The sequence below is a fragment of the Pipistrellus kuhlii genome, unplaced genomic scaffold (genome assembly GCF_014108245.1).
Source record: "Pipistrellus kuhlii isolate mPipKuh1 unplaced genomic scaffold, mPipKuh1.p scaffold_m20_p_88, whole genome shotgun sequence".
Classification (NCBI taxonomy): Eukaryota; Metazoa; Chordata; class Mammalia; order Chiroptera; family Vespertilionidae; genus Pipistrellus; species Pipistrellus kuhlii.
The window spans coordinates 513,723-531,791 of record NW_023425593.1 but is presented as its reverse complement, the minus strand read 5'-3'; the positions used below and the strand labels follow the sequence as shown (position 1 = coordinate 531,791).

Here is an 18,069-nt window from a genome sequence, read left to right as displayed (position 1 = left end):
TCTCATTTGCGGGCGGCCCCTCTTCCAGAGCCTGAACCCTGAACCACGTGGGACGTGGGTCACTTCACAAACCAGAGGGAAGCTCAGCGGTCCTTCCTCGGACAGAATGGAGAGAAGCAGATGCCAGAGGAGCAGGCCGAGCGCGGCCCGCCGCCGCCTGCTCTGGGAAACGGGAGGACGAGCCGCACGCCGAGGGGAAACGGCTCTGCGCCCCGTCCCCTCCCCACCCGGACGGACTCCACCCCGAGCCGAGGGGGCCTTCCCGGGGGCCGCCCCGCCACACCGCGCTCCCGCCTCACTCGGCACTGTTAGGGCACGCGCACTCGCACGGGCTGCCTGGCAGACGCCGGGGCAATACGCACAGCCGTGCTGCGGGCAAATGAAAGGGCAGTAAGTGAATGACAGGAAAGCCCTCAGAGCAGAGGCCTGTCAAGCTCAGCACGTGCGCAGGAACCTCGGTGGGTGTCAGACGTCCCACGGTCTGTGGGTGCGGAGAGGGGTCTGTCCTCCAGGGACACAGCCCAGCGTCCTTCCCGAGGGCGCGACTGGGGGCGCGTTTCAGATTTCCGTTTCCGTCAGCGCCGTGGGCAGGCTCACGGTCCCTGCCCGCAGGCTGAGGCCTGGCTTGTGGTGCCACCGGCACGGCCGGGAAGGCCCGGTGCCAGGCACGTGGTAAGTGCTGGGCAAATACCAGGAACGATTGCACTCGGTGCCCAGGCCTGTAGGTCTCTTTCGAAAGGGCCGAGTGCTCCTGGGTGAGGAGACCACGACTGCTGCTTCCGTCCGTGTCCCGCGGACGCCCGCTCTGCCTCCTGCCAGTCCCCGCGGCCACGTCAGTGCCCCCCCTTTCCTCCGCCCCTCCCCGGGCTCCAGCCACGGGGCTCCGTGAGGAGCGAGGGGCACGGTGGCCCGGCTTCCGGCTGTCCTCACACGGCACACGCAGGCCTTCCTGCTGGCGCCCTCGGCCTTGGCTCCCCCTGGCAGAGGAGACGGAGCCAAACCCAGAACAGCTGCTCGCGCCGACAGCTGCGCCGGGATCGGCGGGCGCCGCGGCTCCGGGTCCTGGGCCAGGGCAGAGCAGCGAGCACGTCTGCGCCCGAAAGCCCACCCTGAGGACACGAGACCCCCCCTCCGGGAGGACTCAGCGGCCCGCCCGCCCAGCACCTCCTCCACCCACTGCTTCTGCACCTCGGGGGCAAGACCTCAGTGCACAGCTCCGGATTCCCAGTGTCGAAAGCAAACCCAGTCCCTTTCCGCAGCACGATGTGCCCAGTAACACGTTCCTCAAAGGTGGGGAAGGGCTGAGCACCATGTGCAGGCTGTACCCCCCGCCCCCCCTCCACCCAGACCCCGGTCCGCCAGCAGCCACAGAGCTGCCCCCAATGAGGCCCGTCAGCCGGAGGCCTGTTTGGGGACAGATGATCCCTCTTCACCTAACACGCCAGTCCGCTCTCCATGGAGACCACCCTCAGGAGACGAGGTTCTAGGGTCGCTGGGTGTTTTTAACCTCATGGAAGCCACGAGATTAAATAAAGAAAAAAGCACGAAGGAAGCCGAGGACAGACAAACAGTCCAATACCGACGATCCAGACGCACAGAAGCGGCACAGGCGGAAGTGCCCTCACTCAGCCTCAGCAGGGCGTCTTGCTTTGCAAAATGGTTTCTAATAGAATTTCATGGAAATCAAATTTCCGTACAGCCCTTTATTCGTTGGAATATTTGCTCATTCCCTAAACGCATATTTGCTGAGCTCCTGCTGCGTCCATGCCGAGAGCTTGGCAGGCGCCAAACAAAAACACTGAGCAGAGCGCCTGCCCTCCCACCTGCCCACCAGTGGGGGGGCAGCGTCCCCCAGCAATCCCAGGTCAGGAACACAGATGCAGTGGCCGCCGGAGCCCTGGCGGAAGGTGTGGACGCTCAGGTCCGAGGAGGAGGAGGGCTGAGGGTGCACAGCGGGTCGTCACTGGTCACCAGAGGGGCGCTCCCTCTCTGCGGAGGAGCATGTCTGCAAACACCCGGGGAGGGCCGGCGCTGGAAGGCCGCTTTGGCGGGAGGCGGAGTCCTGGGCGCGGCAGGTGAACGGGGTGGGGGGCGGGGGGCAGCAGGGGGCCCCGAAGAGCACTGCCGGGCTGCAGAACCCAGGGCCAGGGCTGCCAGGCCGTCAGACAGACCGGACGGTGTTGGAGCCACACCCGGCTGCTGGCGGCCTGAGATGGGACAGCCGTGAAGGACACGCCCTCCTAGGCAGGGGAGCCTTGTGACACGGATGGGCCCCTATTCCAATGCAGGGAACGGAGTGAGAGGGGCTGGCCCGGAGGGGAGCTGCTGGGTTCAGTCGGGATGGGCAGTGGAGGGAACGAGTGAGAGGGGCTGGCCCGGAGGGGAGCTGCTGGGTTCAGTCGGGATGGGCAGAGGGTTCGGGAGCACTTTCCTGTGGAAATGTCCGTTCGCCGGTTGGATGGATGGGCCTCAGGCCCAAAAGAGGAGAGTCTGAGGCCCAGGTGAGAGTCAGCATCACCCAGGAAGGAGCCCAGCCAGGGGAGCGGACAGAATGGCCTTTAAGGACAGCGTGTGGGTTTAGGAGGAGAGAGAGGGAGTGGGAAGGAGGGGGAGGAGGAGCAGGAGAATCAAAGGCCTGGGGTTGAGAAACTGAGCACCAAACATCGAAAAGACGGGCAGGAGCAGCCCACAGTGATCTGCCCTCGTCGCCGGCACCCACCATTGGATCGGAAAGTGGCGTCACAGATGATCACAGGCAGCACCCAGAGGCCGCACCGACCCCCCAAGTCTCACTTAATCGCTTATTAACCCAATTCTCCGAGTCCGTGTACTTAGTTCTGCCTCACAAGACAAAGAAGTGTGCACTCCCCTTAGGAAATGAGGAGGGGCCCAGGCCCAGAGGCTCGGTGAGCTGCCAGGTCACAGGGACAGCAAGGGAGCAGAGCCAGCCTCGCCCGGGCTGCCTCAGGCCCCGGGGACGGTTCGAGGACCCGGCCAGGGAAAGCAGGGCAGGGCGCCGCCTGCGCTTTCTGCTCCGCTGATGAAGGCAGGGCTCCATCCTGGGCAGAGGTGGGCCCAGGACGTGGGCTGGGTGGGGCTGGTGGGGCTGTGGGAGGGAGGCCTGTGTTCCAGAGCCCTTTCTGCTACTGGCCAGCGTCAGGCTCTGGGCTCCTCGGTTTGCTCAGAGTTGAAGTGACCACACGGATCCCACCACCGTGCAGAGCAGGTTCCCGAGGTGCAGAGCTGGGCCGTAAGGACTGACAGGGCAGCTGACTGGGAGACACGTGGGCGGCGTGGCGGGAGACCAGCAGACCTCCCTCCCAGCAGACCTTTTCCTCAGACCACTTGTTCTGCTTTAGCCTGAATTCCACAATCTACTGCGATTACCTTCTCCACGATGACCTGCCACTCCTCAGCCTGCGGGTCCCAGCACCCGGCACCCAGCACCTGGCCAGCCCCTGGCCCGCCCCTGGCCGGAGGACCAGCCAGTGCTGCGCTGTGAGAATGCCTGCTCCCGAGTGAGCACGCCGGCCACTCTCCCTGCGGCTAAGGACCAGGCTTGTTGGGATACAGGCGTCCTGGGCAGCAATTGGAGCGCGAAGAAGCGCCGAGAGGGAGAGGACTCCAGAGAGCTTTGTGAGTGGGCAGCCAGTCCCTGGGCTCACCTCTAAGATTCGCTCTGCCTTCCACGTGTGCGGCTGCCCACTCCTCCAGGGAGCCCGCAGGCCGCACACACCCCTGGGAAAGCAGGAAGCCCATGTTGGCGGAACGAAGCCAGGGTTTCCCTCAGAGTCTGGAGGGAACAGCCGAGGTACCGATTCCGAGGCCGCTGAGGGACATTCCCCGGGCACACAGAGCAGCCATCCTCCCAGCCACGCTGAGCACGAGGCAGGAAAGGAGTCTGGATGCACTGTGGGCACTCAGGCCTCAGCGCACCCAGGCAGGGCTTTTTCATCAGCGCGGCTTGAAGACAAGGGAGTAATCAAGGCAGGGGCGCGGAGAATCCAAGATGGCTGCATAGGTAAACACCTAGCCGCAGCCGCACACAACAATTTCAATAAAATACAACTAAAATATAAAATGGACATTACCCAGAACTACAGGAAAGTCGACTGACTGGAAATTCTACAACGAGAAGCAAGGAGAAAACCAGACGGAAGAGCAGAGGAGCTGTAAAAGCCTGAGGTACGGAGACACACGGCGCACGCGGAGAGGACGGAGCCAGAGAGGAGGGAGGCCGAGTGCCTGGCTGGCGTTCCCTAGCGGGAAGGAGATAAAAGCTCTGGACTGTGCTGAACCCCAGACCCGAAAGCGCTGAACCCCAGTTCTAGGCCAAACCCTGGGGACCCAGGCTCGTACAGAGGGAGCTGGGGCTGTGAGGCGGAATCCCGGGGGAGCGGCGAAAGGAGGTCCCGGAAGCGCGCACATTGTGCTCAGAGAAGGGACGGTTGGCTGTGCCACGGGATTGCCCTGGCAGGAAGGAGACAAAAGCTCCGGATGGCTCTGAACACCACCTCCAACTCCACTTTCAACTGAACTGAACTCCAGTTCCGGGCTCACTGGGGGAGAGCCTAGACTGTTTGGTAGCAGGCGAAAATCGAGGGCACCTTTCTCTCAGAGGTGCTTACAAGGAGTTCCGAAGGACCCTAAGGAATTCTGAGACTCAGGAGCTGCATAGGGCGGGGCTGATGGAAGCCAAGGCTGTAGCTCCACCCTGAAACTACATTCAAGCAGAACACAGAGACTTTTAAGGCTACCAACTCAGGGAAGCTGCGAAAATGCACAGAGACAAGGAAAAAGATCACAAACGAAAGAAATGGAGGACAAAAAGCAACTGGATATAGAGTTCAAATCTATGCTTATAAGGTTTTTCAAGAATTTCCTAGAAAAGGTCGATCAGACCTATGAGGATATGAAAAGGGATCAACTAGAATTAATAAGGAATCAACAAGAAATAATAAGGGATCAACAAGAAATAATAAGGGGTCAACAAGAAATAAAGAATACATTGTCTGAAATAAAAAATATTATACAGAGTCCTAAAAACAGAATGGAAGATCACAAGAATCAAGTCAAAGATTTGGAACATAAAGAGCCAGAAGACACTCCTCCGCAGAAGCAAGAAGGCAAGAGAATCCAGAAAGCTGAAGATAATGTAAGAAACCTCTGGGACAACTTCAAGTGAACCAACATCAAAATTAGGGGGGTCCCATAAGATGACAGAGAGCAAGATATCAAAAACATACTGAAGGAAATAGTGACAGAAAACTTGTAAGAATTAGACTTACAAGTCCAGGAAACGCACAGAACTCCAAACAAAAGGAATCCAAAGAAGACCACACCAAGACAAATCATAATTAAAATTCCAAGAGCAAAAGACAAAGAGAGAATATTAAAAGCAGCAAGAGCAAAGCAGTTACCTATAAAGGAGCACCTATACGATTGTCAGCTGATTTCTCAACAGAAACCATGCAGGCCAGATGGGAATGGCAAGAAATATTCAAGGTGATGAATAGTAAGAACCTACAGCCAAAAATAATCTATCCAGCAAAGCTATCACTCAGAATCGAAGGCCAGATAAAGAGCTTCACCAATAAAAAAAAAGCTAAAAGAGTTCATCACTGCCAAACCAGAATTATATGAATTGCTGAAGGGGGTTCTTTCGGAAGAGAAAGTAAATAAAGAAAAAATTATGAACAACAAATACATAACTACCAACAAGTGAATCTAAAAACCAAGGAAATTAAAAAAAAAATCTAATGAACAATATTAACTGTTGAATGTAATAGAATCAGAGGTATGGAAGGGGAGTGAACTGATGATTCTTGGGGAAAAGGGGAGTGGGGGTATGGGAAGAGACTGAACATAAACTGTGCACCTACGGATGAGGACAATAGAGGGTGGGGAAAGGGCAGAGGCGGGGGGGTGGGAACCTGGTGGAGGAGAGCAATGAGGGTGGGGGGAGAGGAACATTTGTAATAATATGAACAATAAAGATTTATTAAAAAAGAAAGGAAAAAAAAAAAGGCAGGGGCGCGATCTTCTCCCGAGAGTTTGTGGGTCTTTTGCTTGTTTTTTAACTGAGATGTTCACGTGCCGGACCATGTGGCTCATCACAGACGGAGAGGCAGCACGTGCTGTCCACGCCCAGGCCAGCTGCACGCTGGGCAGGCCCGTTCAGACGAGCTTTCCCAGGCCACGCCGTCCGCCTGAGAACCAGCGGAGGCAGGAGCGCGGAGCGTCCTGCCCTAGCGGGAGCGAGGGCCCGTCGGACGGAGCAGTGCCGGGGTCAGACAGACCTGGGTTACGGAGAATGCGAGGCCCAGGCTGAGAGGCATCGGCTGTGAGGGGGGGCTCCCCACGTTTGAGAAGCATCTCGATCTGATGGCACCTCCACAAGCAGAGTTTCAGAAACTCCTTTGCTCCTTGCTCCAGGCCTTCCACGTGTCACCCGCGGGCCTGTGCTCCCCTGACCTTCTGCAGGTGCCAGTGGATGGAAAAGGAAGGCAGTCCTTCAGTTAAAAGAAAACCTGAGTCCTAGCCGTTTGGCTCAGTGGATAGTGTCAGCCTACGGATCAAAGGGTCCCGGGTTTGATACCAGTGAAGGGCACATGCCTGGGGTGCAGGCCCCTCCTCGGCGAAGGCCCTGGTCAGCACTTATGCTGGACGTGACCAATCATGTGTTTCTCGCACATCAGTATTTCTCTCTGTCTTTCCCTCTCTCTTCCACTCTCTAAAAATCAATGGAAAAATATCCTCAGTTGAGGAATAACCCAGGAAAGAAGGAAGAAAGGAAAGAAGGAAGGAAGGAAGGAAGGAAGGAAGGAAGGAAGGAAGGAAGGAAGGAAGGAAGGAAGGGAGGAAGAAAGGAAGGAAATCTGAGTGAGAACAAATAACAGGGAGAGAGTAACACCGAACAGGCTAATTGGGCTAGCCTGATAAAATGGCCAACTCTTTTCCTCCTTCCTACTATCCAAAAATTGTGTATTATCTTGCTATTTTATGACATACACAATATTCACTCTTTTATAACATAAAAATTTACGTTAATCCAGGAGCTGGCAGACCCTGGAAGAGACTGGAAAGGGCACCACTCATCTAATCATCCCGCTGGCCAGTGTTTTCCTAATTGCTAGGGCACATTTCCCAAGGTTACCACCCCCGGAGCCCACCAGGCCCAGGCCCAGGCCGTCTCCGTGGTTCCACAAAAGGGGAAACCAGGTGGTGTTCACTGATTTCGGTGGGGATCTGTGCTGTGTTTTGTTTTGTTTTGTTTGTCCCTTTACTCAGCCCCCTCATTTCCTGCCAGAACTTGCTCACCAGAAGCAGCGAGAGGAAACCTCTGTGGTCAGACTGGGGCGAGAGGCACCGGCTGGGAGCAGCCGGTGGCTGTGTGGACGTGGGACCCTCAGAGGAACTGCAGCGCTCCAGGGATGTGCTGGTAGAAACCGGCCCAGACGGGGCGAGAGGCCGCAGCTCCAGGCCGCGACCAGCTGCGCCTCCACGATGGAGCTAATGGTTTCCACTCTCTCTCTCGTCCAATCGGAACCCGGACAAAGGTCGCCTCGTCTGCCCAAAGCACCGCGCAGGCCCGGTGCAGGCTGTGGCCCCGCCTCCTGCCTCCTCAGTGGGCCTGGCTGCCTGCAGGGACCGCTCTGCCCTGTGCCATCTGAATCGCAATCCAGACACGGGGTCTGCCAACAGGGAATGTCTGAGAGAGGACCACCTCGGGGTGGCACACGGCGCCCGCGGTGGCCGATGGGGCGGCAGGCAACAGCTCGTGTCTCCTTTGCCAGCTCGAAGCAGCTCCCTCGGCCTCCCCCTCCCACCTGGAGGCACGTGTGGTTTCCGCTGGGGCACCCAATGGCAGCTGCCCCGGCTCTGAGCCGGACGCTGCCCGGGCTGCACAGGCAGGCGCACACAGGCTCACAGGCGTTTAAAGCTGTCTCTGCCCTCACAGCAGGCCCAGCAGCCCCTCGGAGAGTCACAGGGTGGGGCTCCGGCTCAGAAAAGCCCCTGCCCGCAGCCACCAGCAGCCACGGGCTCCGGCTCCTCTCTGAGATGGGCGTGGTGGGCTCTGGGGTCAGGAAGGAACCCCCCAGCGGCCTAGCCGTTCAGACGCCGAAGGGGAATGTCAGAGCCACCCTGAGGCAATCACCTGTGACCGTCACAGCAGCTGGCGCCCAGACAGCACCGGGAGAGAGTGCCCGAGAGGCGGGACTGCCGCTGGTCACACCCCTAGGACCGCCCGTCTGGCCTCCTGCCTGACGTGTAATTGGCACCCGAGTGCACAGCCACCATGGAAACGCTCCAAACCAACGCCAGCGAGGAACCGTGCGGCGGGAAGGAGCCGCAGGGCCCATCTCTGCTTGCCCGTGTCCACCCCACAGCCGGAGGACCAGTGCCCCCTGGCCAGACCAGTCCCCCCACCTCCAGCGCGGTGCGTGGCCACCACCCTCCTCCACGCTTCCCCTCAGGGGCCACCCTGCCCTCTGACCTCACCCCACCTTCCTGCAGAAGCTCCCCTCCACCGGCAGGTGAGCAAACACCGGCCAGTGCCAGGCCCTGGGAATGGCACAGCGTCTGGCTCAAATCTCACTCCTGCTGCCCTTCGTTCAGCCAGGAGCAGGTTACCCCTGAACTTCAGGATTCTCGGCCCTGAAACCCGCCTTGGGGGCGGGGTGGGTGGTGAGGATTAAACGTGACTGTGCATTTAGGGCGCTCAGCAGAAAACTTGGCACAAAGGAAGGCCCAGGCCCGGCCTCAAGGAGCCTGGGCTGGTGGGGACTTCGCTGGTTGGACCTTACCCGGCACCGATTGCTCAATGTGCTCGCACATCACTGGCTCGCCGGCCTTTGTTTGATGCTCTGTCTCAGGTTTCCTCTCTCACACTCCCTGTGCTTCTCAAGCCCACAGGCAGGCACGCGGCTGAGGGCAGAGCACAGGGTCCCCCCTCCCCTGGACACGGAGCTGAAACCGGAAGCACACGAGCTCTATAGGTAAGAAGAGGGGAGGAGAACCGAGACGAATATACCAACCACACGAATTCATTTCCTGCAAGCCCACCTCCAGCGAGGCCGCACCAGGCAGGGAGCCGGGCCTGCTGGGCCGGGCAGAATCACAAAGAGGCACCCCCTGAGGTCGGAGGTGTAGCTAAGCCTGAGCCCAGGCTCCAGGGAGACAACTCTCCAGCTGCTGGCCTGCTGGCCTGTGCGCAGGCGTGGCAGCTACACGGCAGTGGAGACAGGCCACCAAGGGGAGATGGAGCCAACGGCATCCTACAGAGGCTGCTGGAGAGAGGGAAGAGAGCAGCACCCCTGGGTGCCTGCATCAGCACCCACTCCCACGTCCTCCCCCTCCTCCCCGAGGAGGACATGCAGATGCCATCCTGTGATGTGGCTCCGTCTCACTTCTGACCCTGCCACCGTCCGGCAGTCAGAGGAGCTCTGATCCTCAGGCCAGTCCTCCCAGCCCGCCGGCCACGGGCCTCAGAGACACAGCACGGTCCTCCTGCCTGCCGGCCACGGGCCTCAGAGACACAGCACGGTCCTCCTGCCTGCCGGCCACGGGCCTCAGAGACACAGCACGGTCCTCCCAGCCCGCCGGCCACGGGCCTCAGAGACACAGCACGGTCCTCCCAGCCTGCCGGCCACGGGCCTCAGAGACACAGCACGGTTCTCCCAGCCCGCCGGCCACGGGCCTCAGAGACACAGCACGGTCCTCCCAGCCTGTGGGCCACGGGCCTCAGAGACACAGCACGGTCCTCCCAGCCCCCCGGCCACGGGCCTCAGAGACACAGCACGGTCCTCCCAGCCCCCCGGCCACGGGCCTCAGACACAGCACGGTCCTCCCAGCCCGCCGGCCACGGGCCTCAGACACAGCACGGTCCTCCCAGCCTGCCGGCCACGGGCCTCAGAGACACAGCACGGTCCTCCCAGCCCCCGGCCACGGGCCTCAGACACAGCACGGTCCTCCCAGCCCGCCGGCCACGGGCCTCGGACACAGCACGGTCCTCCCAGCCCGCTGGCCACGGGCCTCGGACACAGCACGGTCCTCCCAGCCCGCCGGCCACGGGCCTCGGACACAGCACGGTCCTCCCAGCCTGCCGGCCACGGGCCTCAGACACAGCACGGTCCTCCCAGCCCCCCGGCCACGGGCCTCGGACACAGCACGGTCCTCCCTGCCCGCCGGCCACGGGCCTCAGAGACAGCACGGTCCTCCCAGCCCCCCGGCCACGGGCCTCAGAGACAGCACGGTCCTCCCAGCCCCCCGGCCACGGGCCTCGGACACAGGTCAGTCCTCCCAGCCCACCGGCCACGGGCCTCAGAGACACAGCACGGTCCTCCCAGCCCGCCGGCCACGGGCCTCAGAGACACAGCACGGTCCTCCTGCCCGCCGGCCACGGGCCTCAGAGACAGCACGGTCCTCCCAGCCCCCCGGCCACGGGCCTCGGACACAGGTCAGTCCTCCCAGCCCACCGGCCACGGGCCTCAGAGACACAGCACGGTCCTCCTGCCCGCCGGCCACGGGCCTCGGAGATACAGCACGGTCCTCCCAGCCCGCCAGCCACGGGCCTCAGAGACACAGCACGGTCCTCCCAGCCCGCCAGCCACGGGCCTCAGAGACACAGCACGGTCCTCCCAGCCCGCCGGCCACGGGCCTCAGAGACACAGCACGGTCCTCCCAGCCCGCCGGCCACGGGCCTCAGAGACACAGCACGGTCCTCCCAGCCCCCCGGCCACAGGCCTCAGAGACAGCACGGTCCTCCCAGCCTGTGGGCCACGGGCCTCGGACACAGGACAGTCCTCCCAGCCCGCCGGCCACGGGCCTCAGAGACAGCACGGTCCTCCCAGTCTGCTGGCCTCACTGCCTCAGTGGCACCTGCAGGGCTCAGAGGCCCGGCCAGCAGACACAGGAGCCCCTGAGTGCCAGGGTGGCAGCACAGTCCAGGGCACAGCTGTGGCCCCCACTCGCCGCCCAGTTCCCACAGAACAGCTTCAAGTTCCACTCAGGTTATGTCTCTCCGGGGCCCGGAGCCTCAGGGTCCCAGGGAGCGGACCTGGGTGTAGAAGCTGGGGCGCCTTTGTTGGCTGGCTGACGGATGAAATTCAAACTCCGCATAATCCCCGGCCTGTCAGCCCTCACCTCCCCACCCTCACTTGCCACATCCCTGAGTAAGATCACACCTGTCATCCATCCCCATCTTGAAGCCAAAACACCCAAACTGCTTCCAGGTTGCTTAGGGACTGGGGAATGAGGAATCTGGAGATATGGGTAACAAAGGGTACGAGTTGTTGGTAAGGTAAGGAGACGTTCTAAGGTTCACTGTGCTGATAGCTGCACTTGTCTGTGCATATATTAAAAACCACTGAGTTGTATACTGTAAAAGGGAATGGATTTGCGCGGTATGTAAATTCTCCTATATAATGCAGAGGGAATATGCAAATTGATTGTCACTCTGCCACAAAGATGGCGGCGCCCACAGTAGAGGCTGAGTTCCCCTAACGAGCTTTAATGAGCAATTATCAGGGACCTGACGCTTTGGACCCCTCTCCCTCCATGGGGCTTGACAGGGACCTCAGGCTGCACCCCCCACCCTGGCGCCAGGCTGGGGGAACTCAGGCCAAGCCCCCCACCCGGTGGGGCTTGACACAGGTGGGGCCAGCCAGGTCTGGATCTTGCCCAATGGGGATGGGGCCGGCTGGGTCTGGGTCTTGCACCATTTTGAGGTGCCACAGGTGAGTAGGGACTTGACTCCCAGACTCTGACAAGAGGAAGATTTTCATATACATTTTACTAATTTTCTTTTATCTCTGAAACTTTTTTTTATAGAGAAAGGGCAAATAGCTATGTTAAAATATTTCCTCTAATGAATCCCCTTTTAATGTGCACAAATTTCGTGCACCGGGCCACTAGTGTCCCAATAAAGGGGGAAAAACACCTCAGCTCTGGACTCATCTCCTCCAGGAAATTTCCCGACTCATGACGGAGAGCATTCCATTCCTGACACACCGAGCAGGGAACGGCTCACTCACTCGTCACTGTCTGTCCATCAGCAAATTCCGGGCACAAGCGGGGCCAAGTGCAGTGCCCGGCAGTGCAGGCGCGGAGAGGAGCCAGACCGGGTGGGACGGGGAGCGTTTCGGCGCTGAGCTCCTGGACTTTTGGGTCCCCAAACCGCGCTAACACTTCACCATTTTCTCCCTCCTTTCTCCTCAGGGCTCAGGGGAGGAGTGGGGGTCTCCTGATCCTCTTACGCTCAGTTTAGCAGTTAAACCCACATGGATCAGAGGGAACGTCACGGCAGGCCTGGCGGGGCTCCTCGGTGTGTGTGGAGGGGGGACCTGGGGTGGGGACGTGAAGAGGGAAGATGCTGGGCTGGGCTAGGTATGTTAATCCCCCTCATCCTGTGAGGATGCCAGGCTGGCTCCAGACATGGAGACCACATAGGCGCCTGCTCTCAGGCACACGCCACTCCATGTGACACACTCACGGACAGGACAGCCCTCCGGCACCCTGCACAGCAGGGCCAAGTTTACACAGCATTTCACGTGTTTTACTCCTAAGACCTGCCCTGAACCGACAGATGGCCCTCCCACAGACGGAGAGGGTGATGCGCACCTTCCAGTGAGGTGCCCACGCCTCCCCGCTAAGAAATGACAGAACTCAAGAGGAGCCCTACACTCCTGACCCCGAGACCAGTGTTCCCTGTGTTCTACTGCTTCTCGGCACCGGCTCCTTCTCCGGACTCATGCTGGGCATGGGCACTCGATTGCTTCTTTGCTTTCTGAGACGCATTCCATTTCCAAGGACTAAAAGCTACGGGGTTTGCCTTGGCCGCTGGCTCGGGTGTTTGGAGCATCTTCCGGTACAGCCCAAAGGCTGCAGGTTCATCCCCCATCAGGCCGTGAGGATGGATCAGAGCTCCTCACTGGGAGGCAACCAACCAATGTGTCTCAAATGAGTAAAAAATAATTAAAAAAAAAAAAAGATAGGGTTTCGTTTTAACCACAATCCAGGTAGATTCCAACAGGAGGCCGGGTAATAGTGGTTAAGAGTAGAGATTTACGTTGGACAAATTTGGTTTGAATCCAGAGTCTGCCTTTTTATACAAACTGCATACACACATTCTCCGACTACCACAAGCCACCATTTAAAAGGACTGTCCTAAACCCTCCCCTGCTCCAGCAAAACGAAGATTACACTGAATCCTCAGACAGTTCTCAAAGGCAGGGAGCCTTCCCCAAATCTAACCAGATTCACCCGCCCCCAGCCCGGCCAGCGTGGCCAAATCTCAAGGCCAAAGCAGGCTCTCTGTCAGGGTCTCTCCCATCGGAGGAGAGAGCTGGCCAACCACATGCACTATTTCAGCGCAGGATGAGTTCCCACCAGGAGCGCCCCGCTCCCCTCCACGCTGTGGGGAGACAGCGGGTGTGTGGTTCCGGACAGAGAGGGCCGGAGTCCCAGGTCCACAGGGAGCCCGAACGGAGCTCTCCATCTGTACCTGCGGGGGACCCCCCCGGGGGACCCGCCCCCCCGCCCCCCCGCCCCCCCCCCCCCCCCGCCCCCCCCGGCACAGCGCCAGGGAAGAGAATCCTGGGCGGCTCAGCATGCTCATGCGTGTGACCCGCTGGAACCACAATGTCCCCTCCATGACACGTGGCTCCTCCTCCTCTTCTTCTTCTTTTTTTGTATTAAGTTTTTATTTAAAACACTTTTCATTTTTCAGTTACAGTTCACAGACAATATTGTATTAGTGTCAGGCGTATGCCCAGTGAGGAAGCAGAATGTGACTTACTAAGTGACCATCTCAATAACCCCATTCCCATGGACACCATTCACAGCCATTAGAACATGGACTCTGTTCCCTGTGCTGCCCTCACCTCTCCGGGACCAGCTCCTAGCAACCCCTTGTTCTTCTTGTCCCGTCACCTCTCCCCCGTCCTCCACCCCCTACAGCTGCCGCCCAGAACGTTCTCTGCACGGAGGAGCCTGTGGCTGCTCTGCTTGTGGTTTATTTCAGCTCGCGGAGTCACTGGTGGACGGACAGCACTTGCTGCCATTTTCTTGCTCATTCTTCCCACCTTTTTCTTGGCTCACCTGCTCTCAGCCCTCTGTCCTGAAGGCCTCCTGTTCCTGCTGGCAGGCCCCACCTCGTCCTCTCCTGCGCCTCCCGCGGCCCGCCTGTACTGTGGTCTGAGTTCCCTCCTTTTGTTCTCCTGCCTCTTCTGGTACCGTCAGCACCACACGGCACACATGCTTCCATCTCTCCACCGCAGGGAAACTCACATGTCTTAATTTCTTACCCCAGGCTCCTCCCAGGTCCCAGCCCCCCTTCTCCCTCCCGGAGCACACCTCCACGGGACACTCAGGAAGTGCTGGCCGAGCTGAGGTGAAGGAAATGGATCTGGCCGGGAGGAGGAGTCCCAGGAAGGTGGCCCGTTGTCAGTAACTCGCACCCTGTCTGAGAGTGAATGGAGGCGGTCCTCCACTGGGCAGGAGGTGGGCTGGCTGAACACAGCTCCGGCACCGCTGGGTAGAGCCGTCCTGTGCTTTCCATAGGATTCCCTGTGCAGGGAAAGCGAACTCCCCCCTCCTCAGATGCCGCCCTGACCCGGCACACGCACCGTGGCGGGGAGCCTCACTGACCGGGCACACGCACTGTGGGAGGGAGGCACACTGACCCGGCACACGCACCGTGGGAGGGAGCCGCACTGACTGGGCACACGCACCGTGGCGGGGAGCCACACTGACCCAGCACACGCACCGTGGGAGGGAGCCGCACTGACCGGGCACACGCTCCGTGTCCTGGAGCCGCACTGACCGGGCACACGCTCCGTGGGAGGGAGCCGCACTGACCGGGCACACGCTCCGTGTCCTGGAGCCGCACTGACCCGGCACACGCTCCGTGGGAGGGAGGCACACTGACCGGGCACACGCTCCGTGGGAGGGAGCCGCACTGACCCGGCACACGCTCCGTGGGAGGGAGCCACACTGACCCGGCACACGCACCGTGGGAGGGAGGCACACTGACCGGGCACACGCTCCGTGGGAGGGAGCCGCACTGACCCGGCACACGCACCGTGGGAGGGAGCCGCACTGACCGGGCACACGCACCGTGGGAGGGAGGCACACTGACCGGGCACACGCACCGTGGGAGGGAGGCACACTGACCGGGCACACGCACCGTGGGAGGGAGCCGCACTGACCCGGCACACGCTTCGTGGCGTGGAGCTACACTGACCCGGCACACGCACCGTGGGAGGGAGGCACACTGACCGGGCACACGCACCGTGGGAGGGAGGCACACTGACCGGGCACACGCACCGTGGGAGGGAGCCACACTGACCCGGCACACGCACCGTGGGAGGGAGGCACACTGACCGGGCACACGCACCGTGGGAGGGAGGCACACTGACCCGGCACACGCACCGTGGGAGGGAGGTACACTGACCCGGCACACGCTCCGTGTGAGAGAGGCACACTGACCGGGCACACGCACCGTGGCGGGGAGCCACACTGACCCAGCACACGCACCGTGGGAGGGAGGCACACTGACCCAGCACACGCACCGTGGCGGGGAGCCACACTGACCCGGCACACACACCGTGGGAGGGAGCCTCACTGACCCAGCACACGCACCGTGGCGGGGAGCCACACTGACCGGGCACACGCTCCGTGGGAGGGAGCCGCACTGACCGGGCACACGCACCGTGGGAGGGAGGCACACTGACCGGGCACACGCACCGTGGGAGGGAGGCACACTGACCGGGCACACGCACCGTGGCGGGGAGCCTCACTGACCGGGCACACGCTCCGTGGGAGGGAGCCGCACTGACCCAGCACACGCACCGTGGGAGGGAGCCGCACTGACCGGGCACACGCTCCGTGGGAGGGAGCCGCACTGACCCAGCACACGCACCGTGGGAGGGAGCCGCACTGACCCGGCACACGCACCGTGGGAGGGAGCCTCACTGACCGGGCACACGCTCCGTGGGAGGGAGCCGCACTGACCCGGCACACGCACCGTGGGAGGGAGGCACACTGACCCGGCACACGCTCCGTGGGAGGGAGGCACACTGACCGGGCACACGCACCGTGGGAGGGAGCCTCACTGACCCGGCACACGCTCCGTGGCCTGGAGCCACACTGACCGGGCACACGCTCCGTGGGAGGGAGCCACATTGACCCGACACACGCTCCGTGGCGGGGAGCCACACTGACCCGGCACACGCACCGTGGCCTGGAGCCACACTGACCGGGCACACGCTCCGTGGGAGGGAGCCGCACTGACCCAGCACACGCACCGTGGCGGGGAGCCACACTGACCGGGCACACGCTCCGTGGCGGGGAGCCGCACTGACCGGGCACACGCTCCGTGGCGGGGAGCCTCACTGACCCGGCACACGCACCGTGGCGTGGAGCAGGCCTGGGGGTCCAAAGACCCAAGAAGGCGCCTGCCGCTGCCCACAGGGAACAACAGTAAAGCTGAAGTGGAGCTGACAGGAGAGTACAAGTCCCAGGGCCTCTCCCCTCCGCTGCCTCCGTCTGCGGAATGGGTCACCGAGGCCTGACTCAGAGCGGTGAGGATGAAAGTGAGGCTCAGCGGCGGGCTCCACAGTGACCGCGCGTGCAGGAAGCAGCATCACCTGCTGTGGTTTGTGTGACTCGCTCTGCTGTGAGGCTCGGGAGAGGATGGGCGGGGAGCCCTCGCGAATGTGTCAGGGAGACAGGCAGACAGGCAGACGGACAGAGGCACTAAAGCCATCGCCGCCTGGGCCCGGGGAGACTTGGCAAGAAAGGGAGCTCAAGTGCAGCCAGCGCGGTGCCAGCGCCTGGGTGCCCGGAGCTCCGCGGGGTGCGGGCTCCTGGTTCCCCCTAAGTTCCCGGGGGTGGGGGGTGGGGATCCGGGTGGAGGGAGGCGGGGAAGGAAGGGGGCCGGGCTTACCTGCTGTCCCCGCACTCCGGCCGCTCCCGCAGCCGCAGCCACTTGCGGAGGAGGCAGCGCTGGCGGCGCGGGGACGCGCTGGGCGTGGAGCAGCTGGACCACGGCGTGTCCTCGTCGCTGGAGGGCGTGATCTCGATGGCCGGCAGCCGCAGCAGCTCCTTGCCGGGCGCCTCGCCGCCGGGGGCCTCGCCGCCGGGCAGGGGCAGCGCCCGCGCCGGCCGGGCCTCCAGGCTGCGCTCCTGCACGTTCCCCGCGCGGCGCAGCCTGAAGCGCCGGCGGCGGAGCGAGGGGGTGGACGCGCTGGACCCGCCGCCGCCCCCGGGCGCGCCCCGCGGCCCCGGCACCTGCAGCGCGGGCGGCCGGCCCTCCATCAGGGTGGCCGCCGGCATGGGCCGCGCCGCTCCCTCTCGGCGCTCCCGGGCCGCGGGCTGAGCTGCGGGGGGACCGTTCCTCCGGAGCCGCGGCGCTGGCGCTGGGCGGCGCCGAGCGGAGTTGCCGCGTCCTCGCCGCCCTCGGGGCTCCGCGCCGCCCTCGGGGCTCCGCGCGGCGGCTCCTCCGCGGCTCCCGCGGGCGGGCGTCGTGCCTCCGGGACTGGGCAGCCGGCGGGGGCGGTCAGCAAACTCTGAGCGAGCTCTGGGCTGGCGCTGCAAACTCTGAGCGGCGGAGGCTGGCGCTGCGGGCGGCAGGCGGGAGGAGGAGGGGAGGGAGGAGAGAGGAAGCGGAGGCTGTAAAAATACGGGAGGAGGAGGGGGCGGGAGGAGGTCACCGCTGCCCGCGAGGCCAGGCTGCTCTGACGCTGTGGCTGCGCAGGGCTCCCGTGAAGGCCGGCCAGCCGCCAAGGCGACAGCCTCCCAGCGAACTTTCCAAAGGACAGACAGGGCCGCGCTCACAGCCCCACTGCGTTCCTGGGGGGGGGGGGGGGGGGGGGGCGGGCAAGCAGAAGGGACAACTCATGGAGGAATTGAGCCCTCCCGCGCCAAGGCCGCCGTGGCACAGGGTGGGGGGCAGCTCAGGGCTCTTCTAAGCAAGGTGCTCATTTGAACTGCCTGGGTGCAGGGGGCGCAGGGTGCCTGGGTGGGCGCAGGGTGCCTGGGTACAGGGGGGGCGGGGTGCCTGGGCGC

The 18,069-nt window shown here is 62.2% G+C and overlaps 1 protein-coding gene across 8 annotated transcripts in view; it reads right to left on the bottom strand.

The window, feature by feature from the left end:
- The window catches only part of GRAMD1B (GRAM domain containing 1B), a 172,780-nt gene extending 155,402 nt beyond the window's left edge, over positions 1-17,378 (bottom strand). For 4 of the 8 annotated variants that reach the window (XM_045577306.1, XM_036425994.2, XM_045577307.1 and 1 more), the window contains exon 1: positions 16,949-17,378. In XM_045577306.1, coding sequence (XP_045433262.1) covers positions 16,949-17,337 — 389 coding nt within the window. In that variant the 5' untranslated portion in view covers positions 17,338-17,378. The remainder of the gene's footprint in view (positions 1-16,948) is intronic. The other 4 variants (XM_036425995.2, XM_036426006.2, XM_045577308.1 and 1 more) reach the window with 1 other exon arrangement.
- Between the last annotated feature and the right edge of the window lie 691 nt (positions 17,379-18,069).